General features: G+C 39.8%; 1 protein-coding gene across 1 annotated transcript; it reads right to left on the reverse strand.

The window, feature by feature from the left end:
• Positions 1–478: 478 nt before the first annotated feature.
• Positions 479–16,721, reverse strand: arhgap31 (Rho GTPase activating protein 31). The gene is made up of 12 exons (XM_017418223.3): positions 16,248–16,721; positions 11,295–11,397; positions 10,763–10,907; positions 8,721–8,803; positions 8,478–8,585; positions 8,204–8,346; positions 7,895–8,102; positions 7,619–7,740; positions 6,810–6,857; positions 6,052–6,681; positions 5,797–5,945; positions 479–5,010 (listed from the first exon to the last, which is right to left on the reverse strand). The coding sequence occupies exons 1-12, from the start codon at positions 16,345–16,347 to the stop codon at positions 2,998–3,000; spliced, it is 3,852 nt and encodes a 1,283-aa protein (XP_017273712.1). The 5' UTR covers positions 16,348–16,721; the 3' UTR covers positions 479–2,997.
• Between the last annotated feature and the right edge of the window lie 5,830 nt (positions 16,722–22,551).

Consider the following 22,551-nt stretch of genomic DNA (forward strand, 5'->3'; position numbering starts at 1 on the left):
ATGGTGAACTCTCGAGGACCAGAGTTGGAGACCCCTGGTTTAGACCTTTACTAAAACACTTCCAGTATTCTGAGGGTTCACTCATTTTAAACCCGAATATTTACGGCAGCAACGATATGGCGTTAAATCCCCGAAAGGTACGGGGCGAGTTTGTTAAAAATGAGTCAAAATGAGTGCGTCACAGCCCTGTACAATGAAACGCATCGAGAAACAAAGAACAGGCGTGAAAAGCAAGAAAAGAGAGTCATCAGTTATTCTAAAGCACCGGTTATTTTCACTGTGGGAGGGAAACTGGAGTAACAGGAGAAAACCCAAGCTTGCACGGGGTTAAGACATCTAAACTGCACTCAGAAAGGTTTACAGAGGTGAGATTTGAACCCAAAACCTTTGTGTGACAAAACAGTGCGAACAACATCTCCGCAAACTAAATCATCACATAAAACTTAAAAATGTAACTTTAAATATTCATTTTTTTTTCTTTGGATATTAATACTACATCTCCCAGACTTCCTGAGTGGATGGAGCACACCCTTTGAGATATCACAAAAACAAAAGAGCAACCTTTATTTTTTGGAAATAATAGAATATTTTTCAAGTACTGTACTTATTTTTGAGGTGTTTGGGTGTTTTTCTCTCTGCTAACGTGACTCTTTGTGTGCAGCTTTTCTGTTCTGTGATGGTAATCATCCAACAAACCTCTAAGATTTGTTTATTTATTTTCAGGTGTCCAACCCCTAAAGTGAACCAGTTAGTTTGCATTAAAAAACTGATTCTAAGTCAACCTGCTGCTGCTGTAAACTCAGGTGTTCACATTCATGTTTTAGGGACATTTTTCTGCGCAACGACAAGTTTAATAAAAAATATATGCATTTTGTGTTAATACTTTTTGGGAATTTTTAATGTATTCTTTTTAACTAAATGGTTATTTTTTTATATTCCTGCACTGGTGCTTTTACCTTTTGTTTAAAAACCTTTTAAAACTAAAAGTTTGGGCCTCGTCTTGAAGCAAAGCGTAGCAACTTGAACACAAATAAACGTCACTCAAATCTCTCCTTATTCCCTGACAGTATTAAACGAAACAGACCATATTTGGAGCATATCTGGCTCCTCTCTGTGCTTCAAACATGATTTTGGAAAGTCTTCTGTGCCTCGGTAAGATATTTTTCCATTGCAAGGTACAGCTCGACTTGTTCCTTCTTCTTCTCTTGGCTTTCCACTCCTGATAATATCCCAGGAATGTGGAAAAGATGAGCGGTTTGTCCTTGTGTGACGCTGCAGTGACACAAAAACAGGAAACCCCTGAGAACGTTAAACATGTTCCATTTGCAAACATGTTTTTTGCTCGGATTAAAATTGGTAACAAATTGCAAACTGACTTGGGCTTTAATATAAATAACCACAAAATTTTATATAAATAAGTGTATAACGCAGAATTAGCAATGGTGTCAGGGTTCAGTAAATAGTGTTTGCATGAAGGGCTATAAAATGTTTGAGATTTGAAGACAACGACAATCCATTTTGGTCTTGGCTTCGCTCGAACTAGCCATTAGCTCATCAGTCTAGTCAGATTTAAACTATATCTCCAAACTGAGGTCATTCAAAGAGCTTTCCACAAGTAAGGTATTATTTGTATAACCTTTCAACAGAACCCCACTTTAAAAAAGAAAGAAACCACAAAAACACCCGACTATTTCTTCAACAATTGTGTGCTACAGATCTCACCCCGGATCAACAGGGAAAACAAGCTACGACTTCAACTGTTTGCTTGTTAAGAAAACCTGCTCGTTGTTTCACAATTTAAACACAGGAGTTTGCGAAGTTGTGTTTCTCTCCAGAAAAACAAGGAGGTGCGTGTGAGTGAGTGCAGGACTTCAGAGAGAAAAGGATCACCGTTAAGGGTTCTCTCTGCAGGATTTTGGCTTCACCAATCTCACTGAGGTAGTTCTAAATTAGCATCAGGTCTGATAAACTAACCACAGTGGGGGACTGAATAAAGAACTTTAGACCCACCGCATATTTTTTGTTTCGATTCTGGATTATCACGCATTGTGAAGAGCAGCACATGTGAGCAAAAAAACCCAAAACAAACAGCAAAAAAAAATGAATTAACCTGGAGTCGGACAGAATACTAAGAAGAAATAAAAAAGTATATGTTTTTGCAAATGTGTAGTGATAAATTAACTGCTCAAGGTGACACTTACATATTTAACCCCAAAGAAGAGCTTGGGTGGTACGATCAGCAAGTGAAGTGGCCAAATGTGACGTGAAAGCTCCTTTGATCTGAACTGATGTCTCTGTGCCAAACATCTCTGTCAGCTTTGAGTTTTCTCTCTCTTTTTTTTTAATTTGTCCAAATGAACACCTGAGTGTGTAACAAACCTTTGCTTGTACAGTCATGTGCACAACAACTTCAATGTTTTGTCAATGATTTAACTGTTTGCACTTATTTGTCATATTTTCCGTATGTTTCAGGCCCTACCAATACAACTTCGGGGTCTTTTGCCTACCAGCAGGGAAATCAAGATATTGCGACAGCGCGGCCCTGTGGTTGTGACGTCACGCTGCAGTGGGTCTACGGCTGTTTTCAGTCACTGCCACTTCTACAGGTAAGGGGTTAAATGTGCAGCACAGTAGAGAGGGACGGGGCAGGCGGTCAAGTTGTTTTTAAACCAAGTTTTGAAGTCAAGTTCATCGTCTTCTCAAGTTTCATCTTTGATTTTATATCCCAAATGTACTTTAACTTCATTTGAGCAATTTACCTGGAGGTCATTTAAACGAATTATTGACTGAAAGCAAATTAAAAAGTAAAAATAATTAGCAAAATGTAAGAATAGAATTACATAAATTATGGCTTCCAGTTCCTGTTTTTTTATTACTTTCTCTTCATCATTCAAAGACTCTAAAGCCTAAATGTTATCATTATCATCCACCTCTGTTTCCTCTTTAAGCTTCTCCATGTACTGCATCTATTTACAGGAGTGTACGGTACACTTCCAGTCACTCAATCTGCCTGTGACTCCTGCTGTCAAATATCATCGACCTCCTCTGAGGCTGATAAAAGCAGCTGGTTGAAGTTTCCAGTCTCTGGCCGCTCTTCGGAATAGTCATTTTATTCTGAAGCAAAATCCCCTCTGGCGTCCTGAAGTTTTCCACGATCTCTTTCGAGAGGACGTTCAGTGCCGACGTGTCGTTCAGGCCTCTGATGGATGACAGGAGCTTGCCATCGTCCCCTGATGGCGGATAGTCCATGATGGGGAAAGGGGGGCTGAGGAGGATAAGACTCTGAGGTCTCTGTCGGTTCCTGAAGGACGGTCTTTGTAATAAGGCCCCTCTGTTGGGTCTGGGGCAATCTACGAACACTTCCAGACTGGGAGTGTGTCTCCTGGTTATGACGGGCAGTTCTGGAGTGGATGTGGTTTTCACAGACTCTGCAGATTTCTGAATATTTGGGGTTTTCTGGTGTTTGGGGCCAGGTTCTTTGTTCTCCAGCTCTTCCTTCAGATCGGCCATCATCAGAGGAGGCGCCGCACTGCTTGGCTCCACACTTGTTTTGGGATGTCCCCTGTCTGGCTCCTTCACTGCACCCAAATCACCCTCCTGTTTTGTCTGAGGTATCTGGCTGTACTGCACCTTCGGAGGGACGACAGGCACGGCCTTCGCCTGGCATTTTTTGATCATGAAGGCCGTCCGCACCGACGACACGCTGACGGGGGCCGAGTTTCGACGAAGAGGCGCCTGCCGGTCGTTCAGAAACAGGTCCAGGTCGGATTGCACTTTAGTCACAGTTCCAGATGAAGCTTTCTGACACGAGAACTCGGATGAATTACAGTTTTGCTGGTTTGAAATATCTCTTATGTAGCGATGGCTCAGGTCTAAGTTAAGCGAGCAGGGCCTGGTTTTAGGAAAGCAATTCTTTTCTCTTCTCTCCGTCTCAAAAGACATTTGTCTGTTAAACCTCTGAGATGACGTTGCAGTTTTCTGTTTTGTTGAGCTGCCTTTTGCTGTTTGAGGATGCGTTGTACTGCTGCTGCTCAAACTCAGTTGAGCTGTTGACAAATGTGTCCACTTAGTTTCTGAGCTGGTACTCTGAGGGGGATTTCCTGAGGACTGTTCAGTGCTCCCAATAAGGGATCGTTTGTCATCATCACCTGAGGAAGATGAAAGCTTCCCACCCTCTGAACTCTGAGTTTCTCCCTTTGAACTGAAGGGGGACAGCTGGTTAAACAACTCCTCTATATCCGGTGAGTGGAGAGGGCTGGTCACCCACTGCTTGGTGGAGCTAAGATCCTCCCAAGGCTCCACCAAGTCCAGCTCCTCCACCTGCTCCCCACATCCCTCTTCATCCTCTGGCGGTTCCACCGACTTGCATTTCTCCTCTAAACAAACCGAGAGTCTCTGACTCGCTTCCATCTCTGGATTTAGACTTTTCTTTGCTCCATCATGAGGGATTTCTTTGTCGTCTTTAGGAAATTCGTGCTTCTGAGACGTTCTGTCTCTGCTGTCTGAACCTGAGAAGCTTGCAACCTGTGGAAGATCTTTGATTGTCAAAGGGTTTATGACACAATCCAAATTGGTTTCCTTAAAGGAAAGCTGGTACTGCTCGATGTGAGCTGGGTCATCTTTGTTAAAAGGTGGGATTTGTCGCCGGATCAGCTTCTCCGCTGCACCCAGAATGCCAGCAACTCTGACGTTTTGAGCGTTTGTGCCAGAGATGGCTTCACTGTTTTTGTGAACACAAAACAAGAGGTCCGATTCTGAGGGCTGTTTCTTCTTGGAGACAGACCTGGTGGCAATTATCTGAGAGACGTTCGGCGCCGGCTCCCTGCACAGCAAAGACAGGGATGGAGAGCTTCGGCTTCGTTTTTGCTTGACCTCCATGGTTAACTTGGTACTGCCACAAGTGCTCACTGAGGTGAAAACAGGTTTATGAGTCAGATCCAGACGGTCAGTTTCAGGCTCCGGTATCTTTAACTCTTGGTGGAGGTCTTTCTCTGTAGACGGTTTCTGATCCTGAAAGATTAGGAAAGATATATAAACACAAACAACTGATATAAATAACAGATCATGGTTTGATTTTAGATGTCTGAAACAGCCTGCTGTGTGTGCCGGTATTAGCTGAATAAATGTGGATCAAACATTTAGGGTAACCCAGGGAAAAAAATGAAAACTGATTTAGTAGTAGTGAGAACTAGAATGAATCACAACTAATCCATTAATCCAAAGTTTATCTTTCAAAATCTTTTTTACAGACTAACTACTTGTGCATACTTTGTGCTATTTTAGCCATTTATTTAGGAAATGGGTGTTATGGCTTTTAAACTACTGACCTTTATACTTTTTAAAGTATTTAATTTCCTTTATAAATACTACCCACCTAAAAACACATTGAGTTCTTTTGAATTCCTTCAAAAACAATTTGAAATCTGCTTCTTGCTGTATTTTTTTTTTTTTTTGTCTTTTTATGCTACTTTGAGTTTTAACAAGCCTTTTTCTACTTTTAGCTTTCATTGTTTTGAGCCTTGTAGCTTGTGACTGGTGTTCTGTTTCTTTTAGCTTTAACAACTCAGTTTCAACTTCTTCAGCAAATTTCAGTAAAGTCTTCATTTGGCATTTCTTAAATGTTGTAGGGATCAGAGATTAATCCAAAGGTATGCCAAGAAGCCTACTGTTAACCTCAAAGTTTTACAAAATCTGAAAAGTAAAAGTTTCAGATTTAGAAACACAATTTTCATTTAAGTTACATTAAAAGAATAGCACTGAAATCTTTGGGGTTAAATAATCTAATAATCTCTTCACCAGTTTTGTGTCTGAAGGATGGTTGTGCGTTTCTTCGCCAGATGGGGGCGCTGCATCTTTGCTTTCTCTTGCATGTGCGCTGGACAGTGGTTCCAGTTCACAGGTTTTCTTCTCTCCTTGAGCTTTTGGAATGGCCTCTTTGCCTGAATCTGATAAAAACAAAGGTAAATTTTACATCACATCCAATAACGGTTGTATTTAACCTGAAGGTAAGAACAAATCATCTTAAAACTTGATTTAGGAGGATGTGCTCACCTTTTGACCATACTCTAGAGGTCAGCGCTTCTGTGTGCTTCTTCTCTGTTCCTTCCTGCTTCTTTGGTTCCAGCAGGGGGAACGTGTTGCTCTTTTTAATGCTGCTGCTCTGGTCTGAGGGCTCTTTGGAAGGCTTCAGAGTGGCTGCTTTTTCCTTGCTGTGCACCCTGCACGGTGTGCTGTTAGAGCTGATAACGGCCGACACGCGCAGCGGTACGGACACAGCGAAAGGCTCAGATATGTTCACCGCTCTGCGCTGGTGCCTTGGCGAGGACTCCAGAGGGAAGAAGCTTCCTGGGAAAGAGGGCCGGGAGGAGCCTGAGTACAGCATCCTGCGGTTCTTTGGAGATGTGGGCTTGTAGCCGCTGAGGTCGTCCCCTTTGAACACCTTAAGCTGCTCTGGAAGCGTCTTCTGAGAGGACGAGGAAGCTCCCGGTGAGTCTCTTTGGTTCATCCCAGAGCTCCAGCCGGCTGTCGCTCCGCCAGCTTTCTTCCCTTTAAAGTCCCAGTTCTGGTCGTGTTCACTCATGTCCAGAAGGGAATCAGATCCCAGCGTTCGGGATTTGACATCAGGAATGAAAATGCTACTGGATCCACCAGCTGGACTGCTGCAGCCAGGTCTGTCATCATCTGTGCAATTAAACATACACAAAGTGTGAGCACAGTCACAGAGGCAACACAGTTTAATAACAATTGGTCAAAGTTGGTTTCAGCTCACTGTTAAAACCATGCATGTTATAAAAAAGATTTAGCTCCACCTGGTGGTAAGGACTCCATGCTCCTGGACGGACGTAGAGCTGCCTTTTCTGCAGAAGAAACAAACAGTAACTCAACATTTTACTCATTAGCACAATATAGACAGCCAAACACCTTTTAGCCTTTAAATGTCCAAATACATCTTTATAAGCTAACCACTTCTTTTAATTTAGGGAGGACCTCAGCACCACAGAAAAAGGTGATAATCGTGGGTCTCACAGCCTCATATGGGTAATTGTGGGGGTAATATTTAATATTATTTATTTATTTGAAGAAGTGCAAACCAAATTTGATTCAAAGGGTACAAAATTATTCGGCTGACTTACATAAACAGAAGAAAAACTCAAATGCACTCATATGTAGCAACAAACTGCAATTTGGCGATGAAAATCATCAATTATAAGCAAAAACACACCTATGTTTTGCTTTTCAAATCTCACAGGTTCTTACTTGATAGTGTACTGCATTGACACATGTAGTTCAAACAATTTTTTATTTTATTTTATTTGTTTTTGCCCAAAATTACCACTGAAAGTCTCAAGTCCTAATTATGTTAAATGTAAATACTGCACAAACTGGATGTAATGCTTTGGCCCTCACATATGACTAGAAACATCTCTTAGAAAGACGATCGTTTAGTTATTATTTATCTTTATCCTTCTTTATCTCTGTTTCTATCCTTTTCTTTTTTGAATCAACGACAACATTTAAGTCTGTGAGGGTTATTTCTTTAGTTGAAACCGAGGTTTTCCATGGAGAAACATCATATAAATTTAGTGTTTTGTTCCTTTAAAGTGGCTGAAAACTTCACCTCTTCCCCCCTGTGCTCTTATGAACACGCTGCCGTTACGGCTCAGTTTTCCCTTTGAGTCCACAGATCTTCCGAGGTTGAAGATGGACTTCCACTTCTTCGATTTCCCAGAAAACCTCCTCCTGACAGACAAAAGGAGAAAGGGATCGTGGAGCGCAGCACAATCTCATGATGTCCCCCCTGATCAGCAACACAAACCTCACAAACCCTTTAAAGATCAATGTTGTTTTGGACTAATGTTAATTGTGACACAGAAAAGCTGAACTTTAATCTTACTTGTTGTCTGATATGTCGATGACAGTGTGGTAGAGCGTTGCAGTGCTTGTATCAGGCAGACTGTTCTCCCGCTGGCGTTCTCTATGCACAGGGTGGTTTGGACTTAGGGAGCGGGCCCGGGCCTCTTCCAGACTCATGAGCTTCATCGGCCCACTCTGACAGCTGATCGGCAGCGTGGCATACTTCTCCCCACACACCAGACTCGGTTCTGCAGAAGGTAGAATCTGTTAGCTTTCTTTTTGTTTTTCCTCCACAGATATTGGTAAATCAGCAGCAGAAATAGCTTGTTCACGCTCTCGGACATCAGACCTTCTACGGGTTTTACTTGGGCAGAATCGTCGCTGAAGATCTGCTCCGTGTGGTTCAAAATAAACTCGATCACTGACTGCTGGATCCGCACCTCCTGGAAAGCCATGTCTCCATTAGCAGATGGAGCCTCGATGTTTTTAGACCTAAGAGGACAAATCGTGTAATTTGAGACAATAATTGTCAATTGATAGTTTTCATAAGAAGTGAATTTACACAAGCGTTCAGTTATTCTGTACCGGAAATGTTGCAGGTGTATCTGCAAAGCTAAACTCACCTTAGCAGATTTGGAGCCCACACCAGGGCCAGGTTACGTGTGTGCATGTTTGTCTGGGAGCTTAAAGTGGCAAGGTGGGCCAAATGCTTCGTAAGGTACTCCAGAGTCCTAAACATGGTTGGAAATAAAGACAAACCCCTTCATATTACAGCAATGTCAACTGGACAACTTCAACGGGACTCGGTTTGTGAGTTTGAATGTTTTTCTTTGAGCGCTGGAAGTAAAAATGTGTCTAAGGTTCACCTGAAGTGAGGGACCGGCAGCTCTCTGACGACATTCTGAATGTGTAAAAGTCTCTCAAGATCTCCCTGAACTGAGACAGCTTCCTGCATGTAAAACACACAAACAAATCCACATTTGTAATTTAATCATTTACAACATTTTTTCACTAAATTTCTCCTTTTTTGCTGGTAATTATATCTTTAAAATCTATAAGAATTATTTAGAAAACACAAGTTATGTGCAAGACTCAAACAGTTTACCATGAAATATGAAATGAATCTTCTAAAGACGTGTCTCCTTATACTACTATACTATTTTAAATTTTCTTTTTGTTTTTATTTAACAGGAGCAAGATCTTTTTAAATGAATTTCAGGATGTGGCCCAACACATTTCTATCCTGCCTTCAAACCATTTATCTCCATTAAACATCAAATGTGTGCAGTTAAACTTACAAGAAGACTGCCCCAAAATCTGTGTATGTTAGCATCACATCATGTGAAGTTAAATCGACGATTTGGTAAACTTGCACAGTCTCGTGTCATGCCAGTGTTCAAAAATTTACTTGGAAACGGCACATCATGTCCAAAAATGCAACAGTCATCAGAAAAAAAAGGATGTGATTCTGAAAACACAATAACCTAAAACAGAATTATTCTTTAAGGCAAATCAAGAAAGAAAACTTTTTTCTTGTTTAGCAATATTTAGATATCCATGGATCACATTTTTTTCATTTGGTTCTGTATTCTGACTTTGTACAGCTCAAACCTGCAGATGTTTGATTTTAGTCTGTTCCGATTTCTCTCCAAGAGCTACAATTACCAACATGAACACTTCTCCCTCCCTAATTTTTACTTGCTGGGATTACCATGCACTGGATGACTGAAAACCTATAGAAGCATGTATCTAAGTAAAAACACAAAAAAATTCTAAACATCATCAGGTTTTTGGAGCTTTCTGCCTTTACAGAAATCTACAACAAATGATCCTTCAGGTCACTGGATTTCTGAGTGTCCTGCTGGACGGTTGAGCCTAAAACCAGCTGATTCCAGTCACTAGATGATTAAATGGTACACCCATGTGTATATGTCTGTATTTTAACTGTGTAAAGGGAAGGTTTTCCCATATTTCTGCCATTACACAGAGTGGGGGGAAATCCACTTCCAAAAATACCAGAATTCTGGAGTTTTAAGGCACGAGATGTTTGAATGCCAAGGTATGCAAAGTGCCCGTCAAGGTACACAGACTGTTCTGCAGAAAGCACAAAGCAGTTTGGTATTTCTGCTTCCTCCTGCCCTGCTGCCGCCTCTTTCATGCCTGTATTTCATCCAGAAAGGCACCCTAAAAGCTCTTCTTTAGTACCCAACGTAGACGTCCAGCAAAACTACTTTAATTAAAGGTCTGGCATTCGTTGAAGGAATGCATATTGCCGGTTACCTTTCATGCCAGAGATTTAGACTAAGATCATCTCATGTTGAGAGATGACTGAGTTATAGCTGTTTTAGTCGAATGTGATGCACAGTCTGTATGTATGCGTAAGTATGCTTTGGGGATGACTCTCTGCTACTGTCACACCAAATGTTAGCTCAATATCTGCATACATGGCAGAGTTAGGGCCACTTTTGTGTTTGCTAAGCTCGATTAGCTGTGTCAGCCATATTGAGTTGATTCCAAAAGTGAATCATCCAGTGATGACTTTCTGAGAGTTTTATTAAACTCAATTCACTGAGTCACAAGATATTTTGTTAACAGACTGATAAACGCACACGCATACATTGTGTAGTTGTGTAATTCATCATGATCCTTGCAGACAGATAAGCTAAATAATTGATTCTCTACAGTGAAATGTTAGGAAAACACTGAGCTAAAGAGGAAGGGGAGGATGACATGAATTAGGCTTGAATAACGCTGACACAAACATACAAAGTGATCATCTGAAGTGGCTCACGAATGTCTGTCAGTGATTACAATCCGTACAAGCATGACGGCAGAACAAATCTGCTGCTGAACCACTTTATTCACTCCGGACTCCTCCCCACCCAGCAGGAACCCTGATCGTACTCACAGTGAATTTGCTGTACAGCTCGAATGTGAGCAGAGGATTGGGAAGCTCCCTGAAGTAGAGCTTACATAAGGAACCCACACAGTGGATGTCCTGGAGGTACACTTCCTTTGTAAGGTCAGGGCACGCCTCGGAGCTGAATTCCTGCCTACACACACAAACACACACACACAGTTAGCTGAATGACTGGATTGTTTAGCATCACAGCTAAGTTCTGTTGCACCATGTGGCTTGAATGAAAAGCATTCACTTGCCCAAAGTTGTTGTGGGGAAAAAAAAGGAGTAACGACAATACTAAACATGCACAATCTAAAAATAGAACGGGCACATGCTTGATTTTATGTGCAAGCTTTGCTTCTGGCAGAATGCAAATCGATATCTGCGAGGGAGCACATTTACGTGTTTATTATTTTTTTTATCATTCATTTGCAAATATTTAGCCTAATTAAAGAATTTTACAATTCAAGCCAGGTTCACAGTTTCATCAGGGAGAGATTTCACATTTGTAAAGAACAGCATCAGAAACCCCGAGTACCTGAGGCGCTGGATGTTTGAGGTGACTCCAGAAAGTCTGTAGATCCCGTCCACAATCCCATACTTCTCAATAAACTCTGCACAGTTCTTGAGGACCTGGGGAACTTCAGCCAGAAAAACATGTTAAATCATTGCCTTGTTGGGATCTTTCTTTCATTTGTCTCCAACCCCAATTTCAAAAAACTTTAGGGCGTTATGTAAAATGTAAATAAAACCAGAATGCAATGATTTGCGAATCTCATAAATTTGTGAGTTCATAAATAAACCCATATTTTGTTCACAGTGGACATTATTAAATAAATCAATTGTTTAAACAAAGATATTGTACATTTTTGGGGGTGAAAAAATAAAGTAATTTTGATCCCACTGTGAAGCATCTCCTCTTCTTTTATCAACAATTTGTAAACATCTGAGGAGAGCAGCTGCTGGAGGTTTTGGAGGAATGTTGTCCCATTCCTGTTTGATGGAGGACTCTAGCTGTTCAACAGTTTTGGGTCTTTCCTGAATGTTTTTGCTGAATGAGAGCATATGTTGTTTTAAAATCTGTATGCACAGTTCTGCATGGATGGTGCCTTTCCAGATGTGTAAGCTGCCCGCGTCATAGACCTTAATGCATCTCTATACCATCAGAGAAGCAGGCTTTTGAACCGTGTGCTGATAACAGCCTTCTTCTTCATGTAATCCATGGTTTCCAAAAAGAGTTTCGAATTTTGATTCATCTGACCACAGAACCGTTTTCCACTTTGCTTCAGTTCATTTTAAACGAGCTTTGGCTCAGAATAGACGACAGAGTTTTTGGATGGTGTTCACATGTGGCTTTTGCTTTGTATGATAGAGCTTTAACCTTTATCTGTAGACAGCATGGTGAGCTGTGTTTACAGACGATGATCTGTGTTCCTGAGTCCATGCAGTGATGTTCAGAACAGAATCAGAGCTGATTTTTAACGCAGGGACACCTGAAGATCACAGGATCTAATATTGACTTTCAGCCTTTTGTCCTTTGAGCTCAGAGATTTCTACAGATTACTGAAATGTTTTGATGATATTATAAACTGTACATGATGGGATAAAGTCTTCCCAATTTTATATTAAGGTTCATTATTCTGAAATTGTTTCACCATTTTTTTCTGTAGACTAATGAACCTCTGTCCATCTTTACTTCTGAGAGATTCAGCCTCTCTAAAATTACTGACCTATCGCCAAACACTTTTATTAATTGCAAAATGCTCCTCCTGCCCTTTCCTATTTGTCCCACTAACTTTCACAGCCTTTTGTCGCTCTTGTCCCATCTTTTCTGAAATGTGCTGCTGCCATAAAATTTAAAACTACCTTATTTTTTTCTTCTAAAAATGGTAAGGATCTGTTTACTATGATCCATTGTGAATAAAACATGGGTTTATGTGATTCGCAAATTATTGCATTCTGTTTTTATTTACATTTTACATAACGCCCCAATATTTTTATACTTGGGATTGTATTTTACAATGCACATATGCACAAAACCACCAGAAGGACAGATGAACATTTTTATACAAACAGTATATAGACTTTATTCATGATATGTGGTTTGTTTCATACAGATGTCTGTTTTCTTCTCCTCAGGGCCGGTGATTGTAGGTGGACTGAGACAGGAAGTTAAAAATGGTTTGTTTGTTTCAGAGGAAAGTTGACACACCCAGTCCTTGTAGCTGGTATTACTTACGACATTTCCTCTAATAGAAATTGGCTTTTGTAACGTTACCATTGACCTACACTGCTTTCCTAACAACAGTGCATCACCCTCAGTGAACAACTGTTTAACTCAGACTCTTAAAAAAAAGAAAGTCAAAGTCATTTAGTTGTGGTTTTCAAATGTCTGCTTAATCACACGCTCTAATTATTGCTCTGACTGCGCTGTGATATTTGTATGCATGAAAATAGAATCAAACCTCTTAACATAAGTTTCTCAAACAGTGTGAACAAGATGTGCAAGAGTGGTTTACAAATGTAAACATTAATCATTAACATTAAAATACATTTCACATCTCCAGCCACAGGTAAACTGAGTTTATCCTCACAGTAGGAGCTAAATATAGTATTAAAGAGTAATTACTTGTTTCAGAGTAAGTACAAAAAAATTGTTGTAGCAGAAAACCTACTTTAAAACCTAAAAGTTTCAGATCCTTCTGTTCAAATGTTCGTTCCACTGGCATTTCTTTTCCACACATTTCTGTTCCACATATTTCTGTAATTATTTAAATTAAATCCCAAACAAAAATGTTGAATCGATCCACCACAAACTGAATGCCTAAATACTTTCAGCGACGGCTGATTTCTCCCCCCTCACCACAGACACAAACAGTTATTTAAATTCTCGTCCTTTTTGACTTTTATAATTGAATATGTAATTGCCTGCCTGTGGTTTAAAATGTGGATGATGAACGACTCTCGGGTTGTCCTTTAGTGCTCCTCTGTTTCTGCACTGAAGGAACATTTCATACAGACTGGCAGCCGAATATAGTTGGACTTTGGACTGATTTGTGAAGAACAAACGCTCAGCTCGAATGGGAAACATTTCAACTTTGAATCAGTTTTGATGCTGGGTGAAAACATAAAATAAATCAAGTTTTGTTTTCCAATAATTAAACATGTATCAGTTACTTTGTAACTTGTAATTACTCATTGATTCAAATAATAAAAGTAAAGTTTATCACATGTAGCTGAAAAAATTAAAGGGAACGTCTGTCGTTTGTTTTCTGCTCTACAGCTTTCTTTTGAATCTTTGTGTTTCCTCTGTTTATCAGGATAGTTCTGATCCTTTGGACTGGTGATTTATGGAAATGTTAAAAAAATATAGGCCTATATCATCTTACCTTTTCTAGATAGTTCTCTGAATGACCAGGTTAGGGAAAAAGTTTAATTCTGACTGAATTGATGAGTGTACAGTTAGTTCGAAGGGAGCCAAGACTTTTATCTCAAAAATATGTAGTGGTTTATGTAAATACTATTTTATAAATGTTGACCTTGTTTTTAGTTTTACATTATGTGGTTATTTGAGCAGAAATATGAAGCTGTTCCTGCAGGAAGGTCCACAGGCTGCACCAGAAGTGCTACAGCTCACTGCTGCTGCTGTTTGCTCTCACAAGTAACCATCGAATTTTACGTGAATAATTGTGTAATATAAAATTGACAAAGGTTTATGAAACAGAGTTTGCATGAACTACAAGGTTTGTTTTAAAGATTAGAGTTGTTTTGAGACAGCAGCAATCCAATTTGGCCGTGGTCCCGCTCAGACTAGCCGTAAGCTCGTCGATTCCAAGCTGAGGTCATTCAGACAGTTATCTACAACAGGTAACATATTGATTGTTTATAACCTTTCCACAGAATCTCATTTCAAGAGATCTGATCTCCTCCTTTACGTTCTGCAAGCAAACTGCAATAAAACATCTCTCTCCTAAATGGAAACAACAACTTATCAGATCCACACATTCAATCACAGAAAGTACAGATATCTGCAGTAACAAAAAATAGGGCGGCATCCATATTTTAAAAAACTTATATTTATCTTGTTGATGTTATAGTTTAATCAACAAGACAGTAGTAGCAACAATAAACTTTAATAAAATGTTTTGCCAGAAGACAAGTCTATCATTTTGCACCACCTGATCTGATTTATAGACCACATCAGGTGCCTGTAATAGTACTAATCTTCTTATTTACATTTATTAACAGGACTGTAGTTTCACATCAGGGGCAGACTGCACAGAGGAGATGATCATATCAAAAAAGAGATAGATAATAAAAAAAATGTCATCTTGGAGCTATCTGAAGCCGAACTTTGTGACTCAATTAGATTTACACTTACACTTCTTGTTAGATTTGTTAACTTAATAATAAAATAGCAGTAAAATGGTGGATTGGATGTGGCTAAAAACAAAGAACAGAATATGCATCTTTTAAGTTTATGCATCATTTATTGTTTATGACAGATAATATTCTGCAAGTGGGAGCTTCACTTCCTCTTTATGACTGCCGATTGTTGATTAATCCATCATTCTGCTCTGGGTATGATTTGTGTTATTTAAAGGTTGCCGTCTTTTCCACATGAAGAAAGACAGAGAGAAAGAAAAAAAACTCAGAGAACAAAGAAGAAAAAAAGAAAAATGAAAGAAAAGAACATTTTCATGTTGTCGTTTTTCTGTTTAACTTCGTGTCGCCCTTATTTTGGCGAGCGTTCTTGTGCAAACCGCTCAGTCTAAAGGAACAATATGTCTGCTGCTTCCATGACACATGGGTACGACCCACACCTCCTCCCTTACTTCCTGCGCCGAAAGCCCCTCCCTGCAGAGAGCATAAACTAACAGGTCTCACTTAAAGTTCTCCTCAACACAGCTACTCGTCTGATTCCTGCTCACGTTTGCTCCTTAATAACATTTCAACATTAGAAAACTCCCATCCAACGCTGTGTGAACGAGGCATAAGAAGAAAAAAAAAAGGACTAAAAAACATTAATTTTTACCACTCATTACTTTGATACATCTGTTTGTTTCTGTTCTTTTTTTTCTTGGCTCTTTCTGTCATGTAAAAGCAGAAGTTTAGTCCAGTTTTGAGTCAAGCTCCTAAACTTGGAACATTTCTCACTATAGGAAATTGACCAAAAACAACAAACGTGAGAGCCCCACCCTAAGTCCATTAAATGCAGCCAATGGGTGAATGAATGGCCTTTCTAAATGTAAAACACATGTATTCCAATTGCACACATAAATAACATTTAAACAAAGACTTTTATAGCTTTTGTTTTTTTCAACGAAATGAGTTTGTATCGAAGGTTGATAAGGTCATAAGACTTTAAGGTACGACTTTTAAAGTAAATGTTTCTCTGAGTGTCTGAGTGAAGGAAGAACTTTGTCTTTGTATGAGAGCTCTGTGTACAGGATCTCAAAGGAAACAGGAAAAAAAAACAACAAAAGTTTACCATCTTGTCCTGAATTCTGAAGATGTTCTATCAGGTCACAGCCGAACGCATTCTCACTTCCTTTCTTTTTGGACTTCTGCTTATTCCCTTTATTCTTCATGTGGCTCCAGTTAGTAGTCCGGACGCTTAAGACCTAAAGTTCCTCGAGAGCACGGCGACTGATCCATATGACCTCCCCAAAAAACAAAAAAAAAGTTGAAATGGTGCGTCAGAAAGCGGGCACGTAGAAATCCCAGCTCACAGCTCCCAAATGTCTGCATCCGCTCGCTCTGACAAACCGCACGGGTGAGAGCAGCACTGACGTCACTTTTCAAACTTCACCTCCTCCTTTTTTTTTTTTAGACTGTTAATATTTTAAGAGATGACTCAAGAAAGGACATGGTGTGGCTGTTGGTTTGCTGAGACAAGGCAGTCTGCTGCTTTATCTCAGCAGACTGCAGAAACAGCATCAGAATCAGTCAGTTTCCTGTTGTTTTTTTACCCCCAGCCAGTCCCTCTCTCCTCTCTCACTGCTCCTTTTTTTATCTCCTCCTCTTTTCCTTCATTCCTCAGTCTCCCCCCTTTTTTTTTTTACTGGCTGCTCTGTAGCTGAGACATACATGCGAGTGAGAGAGGCAAGTTCCCTCATGAACTTTGCTTTTTATCTCCCTTTAAGATTTTCAAAATGATCTTGAGACTAGACTCTCAGCAGTGGCGTGGCAGAGATTTTTAAAATTGCTGAGACCAAGAGAGAGGGAGATACAGTTATGGGAGGAGGAGGAGGAGGAGAACAGCTGACATCTCCTGGTTTACTGGTGTCTTTTACTCTTTTTTTTTTTGCCACATTCCCAAACTTGGAGCTAACGGGAAAGCTTCTCTCGGCCTTCCTGAATGCTCCCAATGTACACAGCGTTTCCTGTGCAAAGAGCCCAGGCTCGAAAACAAAAACAGACAGGCTCTGAAGGAAGAGGAAAGTGGGAGGTGACTCAAGTGAGGGCCTGAAGGGCACAGATGGGAAATGGAGGGGTGGGGGGGTGAATGGGGGTGCTGGCGCAACAAGATGGACAACACGTGCTTCTCGTTACTAAGCTCCACGCGTTTAAAACATTTAAAACCCCTTAACTGGACTGCAGCTTCAATAAAAAAATCCTAATTTAATATTACAATGTGCTGATGTTAATTTAAAAGAGTAAATAATAGTTCCCCTCAGAACTCCCCCAGTGTCTTGACTAAATCTAGTTTAATTACATCCCTGCAGCGAACTGCCATGCCTGATAAATATCATGTAATATTCTAGGATATTCCTCACATCTGTAGCCGGCTAACTGTGTCAACATGGGAAAATTAAAGCCAAAACTCCTTCATTTTAGGTTTAGGATTATACAGCCAAGAATAACTGAACATTTCTGTGACTTGATGTAATTATTAAGTCATTTCTATCTGTGCTGCGACTGGATGATACCACCACTCACTGCATTAATTCGCTGATTTATAAACATTAATGGAATACTAAATTTCACAGCTAAAATGAGGTACGTTTTCGTACGGATGCATTAAACAGCGAGAGAATCAATCAGTTTGTTTAATGATGATGCGGCTGTGAAGGAAACATTGACTCCACAGGCACGCTCTGAAAACAGACCCAGACCGAGCCTCTTTTCAGCAGCACCTTGAATGTCGACTCTTACGGCGCTAATCAAAGACATGAATGTCCCCAAAGTCCTGACCAATCAAGTCTTGGTGTCTTGGATAAGAGACAAAACCATCGACTTAAAAAAAAATAAATCTAGACATAACTAAGCGTGTTACATTAATATTTGAACATACAGCGAAAATACAGGGAGTCAACACCTGGAAAAAAAAATGACCTCTGTTACGATGTTCTGTTCATTTACGTGGAGGAGGCGGGACTTAAAACTCACACTGAAACCAGCCGACAGGGAAGCTGGTCCCGTTCTAGCTTCAGCTTCCAGGTTGCTGTCGGATATCTAGATCGATGATTCGCAACCCTGGTCCTCGAGGAACACTATCCCGCACATTTTCATTGTTTCCCTGCTCTTCAGCAGGTCTTCGATGTCTTGCAGAAACCTGTTAATCACTCGCTCACTCAAATCAGGTGTGTCACAGCAGGGAAACAACTAAAACATGCAGGATAGTGTTCCTCAAGGACCAGGGTTAGGAAACCACTGATCTAGATTTTTCTTACAGTTGATGGACAAAACACATTTTCCCTTTAGTCTGTTAGGTTTACCGTGACCTGGATGAATGAGAGCCTATATGCTTTAGAGACGATTCCACCACAGTAACCTTTTCCAGAAACCAGGGTCTTACAGGGGGGGTCCTTGTTTTTTGGGCTCCTCCTTATTGACTGAAGGAACCAGTATTTATAGAGAAAACATCCCTAATAGAACTTCCAAAACTAAACTGAACCTCTGGCTTGAAGTTTTGCGGTAGGGGTGATGTGTGGTGGGAACTGGCTGAGCATTCCCAGCATTTTATCCCCACCATTTGCTCCCAGCCATCCTGGCTTGATGTCCGATCATTCTGCATTGGTGTCCAATCCTGGTCCTGGGGGGGGCGCTATCCTGCATGTTTTAGATGTTTCTCTGCTGTGACACACCTGATTTGTATGACTGAGTAATTAGCAGGCTTCTGCAGAACTTGAAGACCTGCTGAAGAGCAGGGAAACAACTAAAACATGCAGGATGGTGGCCCTCGAGGACCAGGATTGGACACCACTGTTTAGTTTTTTCGAGCACTTCGTTGGTCTGATCTGTTGGCTCATTTCCATTTAGATGAAGGAGAAACATTTCTGGCTCATTAAGAAAACTTTTTAGGCAAACTGAGGCTCAGAGAAAAGAAGAATCCACAAACATAGAAGAGCAGGGGTGTCCACTCTTGTTCCACCATCCTGCATGTTTTAGTTGTTTCTCTGCTTTGACACCTGATTTGAGTGAATGAGTGATTATCAGGCTTCTGTAGAACTTGAAGACCTGCTGAAAAGCAGGGAAACATCTAAAACCTGCAGGATATAGACCCTCCAGGATCAGGATTGGCCACCACTGCAGCAGAGGTACTGCTGAGCTGCTGTTGTGACCAGAAATAAAGTAATAAAACGACTGTTCAGCGACCTGTCCAGGGTGTACCCCACCTCTCACCCAGTGAATGCTGGAGATCGCTCCCTGCACAGAAAAAGTGTGTAAAGAAGACGAATGAATGGGTGGATAGATGTTGAGGATGACTGCAAATGCAGTTAAAACCAGAGATGCTGTACCTATAAGTCAGAAAAATGTTGTTCACTTTGACAAGGGCAGAACTGTGTGCTCCTAAAATACTACAGCTGAATGGAGCGTGGAACGGATGACAGCGTACAACCATGCAGAGCTGATATTTTTGTACTTTTTGTGAATGTCACATGGCAGACGGATGACCAGGCCTGCCCTCAGCAAGACAAAGGTTCCTTTCTGCACCATAGGAAGAGGACATGACATCATTCTGTCCATACAAAGCCTCAGATATCCCGCTCGTTCTTTTTGCTGGTTAATAAAAAAAAAAGGAAAAAAGACGTATCATTGTGAGTGAAAAATAGCCGTGATTCTCGTCCTTATTTTTAGCGTTTCAGTACATCTTGTCAAAGTGATGCAATGTTTTTTTGGACTGACTTCCAGTCAAATGTGAGTGTGTGGAAATAATTTGGTGGAAGGAAAAAAAAGATAACTTTTATACAGAAACCCAACTGATTGGAGGTGAAAATATTTTCCTCGTGTATCTTACACGAGCAGCTTAACAGACAGAAACAAAACAATGACAATTAAAAAGTAAAGTTTATAATAAGTAAATTAAAAATTCATGCATTTCATAGTGGACTGCACATACTTATAACTGCATCAATAGAATATTGTCAGGTGTGTAAATAAACAAACAATAATAAATCCAGTTTTAGACCCATGATGTCAGCTGCACAGGTGCTTCACTGTTAAACTTCCTGTCTTTACACAATAGTGTACTTATTGTTAATGAGACAATGTATACAGCGAGTTGTCCTGATTGCCCGTTTCATTAAAAAACATAAATTTAAAAAAACTAAGTTGCGTTTTGATTTGTTAAAAAGCTCAGTTTATTCAGGATTCTAGTTTGAAAATGTTTGTCTCAGTTTAAAAGGAACTCTAACACAATTATCTGCTTTTCTTTAAATGAAATACAGTCCCTAGTTTCTTCTACTAAATGAGACAATAAATGAGGCACTAAAGCTCCTTTCTTTGACATTTTAGAGAACTTGACTAGCTGATATTAACGATAGCACAGATCTTCTGATGTGGTTTTGAGGTTATGAGTAATTAATATCTTCCCTGTTGCAGATAGCTTTTGAGGAGAAGTTGGAGAAATATATTACACATATTTCTGTGTAGTTAATGAGTCTAGGTGCTAAACTGGCTGGCTGTTTGTTCAGACCTGCTCTTCTGTCAAACACTGAAAATGTTTTAATATGAAGAATAAAAGAAACCTGAGCAAAAAGGGTTGAGCAACGTAAGTCCTGAGTATTAGGAAACAATGGGTGAACATCTCACTTTCAAAACAACATTCATTAATCTTTATGCTTTTGAGAAATCTCTGTACATAAAACAAACTAACAGTGAATGGGGCCATGGGTGCCAGTGAATTATGTGATGTGAGGTTAAAGATGATCTCTTACTCTGTTTCCAGGTTTATTTGAGAAAAACTAAGTCAGTAGGGACTTTTGGCATCTACATACAAAACATATGCTAAATTAGACAGCGAAAAATGTAGAAAGATAAATAAAAGAAGCAGTGAACAAACCTGAGAAGCTTCATCCTAGTATCAAAAATAAAAAATAGAAAATGTTTTATTTTCAAAATAGCAGAAGCTGTCTCACTGGCTCCTAAAATAAACATTTTCTTTGTTTTAACATTTGGCATTTTGTCGCTAATTTTAGAGGAATTTAGACGAAAATAAAAAAAAATAACCAGCTGTTGCTTTTATTTACATTTTACAATGCATCATAAACTTGGGAGGGGAACAGAGTTGTCCTGCAGCCCTACCTCACCATGTCATCTGAACAAAATACACTGACGTTGTGCACATTTATAAGAAATTGTAGAAATTAATTTCATATTTTCATTTTGGTTACCTGTTGGTTGATTTGCAAACGTGGATTAAAATTGAACTTAGAGGTAAATAGAAGAAATGATTCAAATGAATAATTCACAGCTTTAAAATACAGAAATTAATTGCCTAATATTGCCACCTAGTGGAAGATTTTTGCCATTACCATTTTAATCTTGTGTCATAAACAGAATTTAACAAGCAAAGATCTTGCGGAATGAGTAACCTCTCAGCTACAACCACACCAAAACTAGTTGAATTATAGCTTTGTTGTTTTTGTAAGGTCTGGCTACTTTGCCTGATGGAGCTTTAAGCTGTGTTCACAGACGACGATTTGTGGAAATGTCCCTGAGTCCATGCAGTGGTGTCCAGAACACAATCAGACCTGAAGATCGACTTTCATTTTAACTCTACTTTCTATTTATGCTCCAGTTTTCTGGTCATGATGTGATTCATTAGTACAAAAAAACAACTAATTAATCATTTATTTGTCTATAATTCAGTATATTCCAGGTAATTTTGCTTAAACATAAACATTAACAGCCTGTGCCTGGATACGAGAAGCCAGGTTTGTAGAAGCTGTTCATATATTTATTTTAATTTCTAATTGTGTCAAAGAGCTGAAGACTCCCACGTGTACACGGCACTGACGAGATCAGAAACAGGGTTTTATTAATCCGCCTTTAATGATCCAAAACTTTTCTCATAGTTTTTTCTTTTCTATTCTCCTCTGAATCAGTTTGAAGGCAGGTGAGTTCTGCACACCTGAAGTACTGAATGTGCAGTAAAGGAGCCCATTATTGTTTGTAATTGAATTTCACCATAGGTGGAGATGTGGAGCACTTTAAATACAATGAGTGAAACCTCATTAAAAACCAGTTCTTCTTCCTCACCCATCTGCGTGAACAAATATCGACTAATCTTCGTTACAGTATGTTCACTATCTGCATGAATAGCTGTAATTGTGTAGTTGTGTTGTAGTTGTGATTCCTTTCATAGGTAGGCTGAGTGTAAATGTCAAAAAGATGAGGATTATACGCTGTGTTAATATGAAAGTATGCAAATTGTCTTTTGTATGATTACAACTTGTGAATACACCTAAAATACTTGAACTTAAAGTAAAATAAAAAACCAGCAAAACAAATTTGTTCAGAAGTATAGATGTAGACAAAAACAAAACAAAATAAATCACAGTCAGGGC

This window comes from Kryptolebias marmoratus, linkage group LG13, assembly GCF_001649575.2.
Source record: "Kryptolebias marmoratus isolate JLee-2015 linkage group LG13, ASM164957v2, whole genome shotgun sequence".
Taxonomy (NCBI): Eukaryota; Metazoa; Chordata; class Actinopteri; order Cyprinodontiformes; family Rivulidae; genus Kryptolebias; species Kryptolebias marmoratus.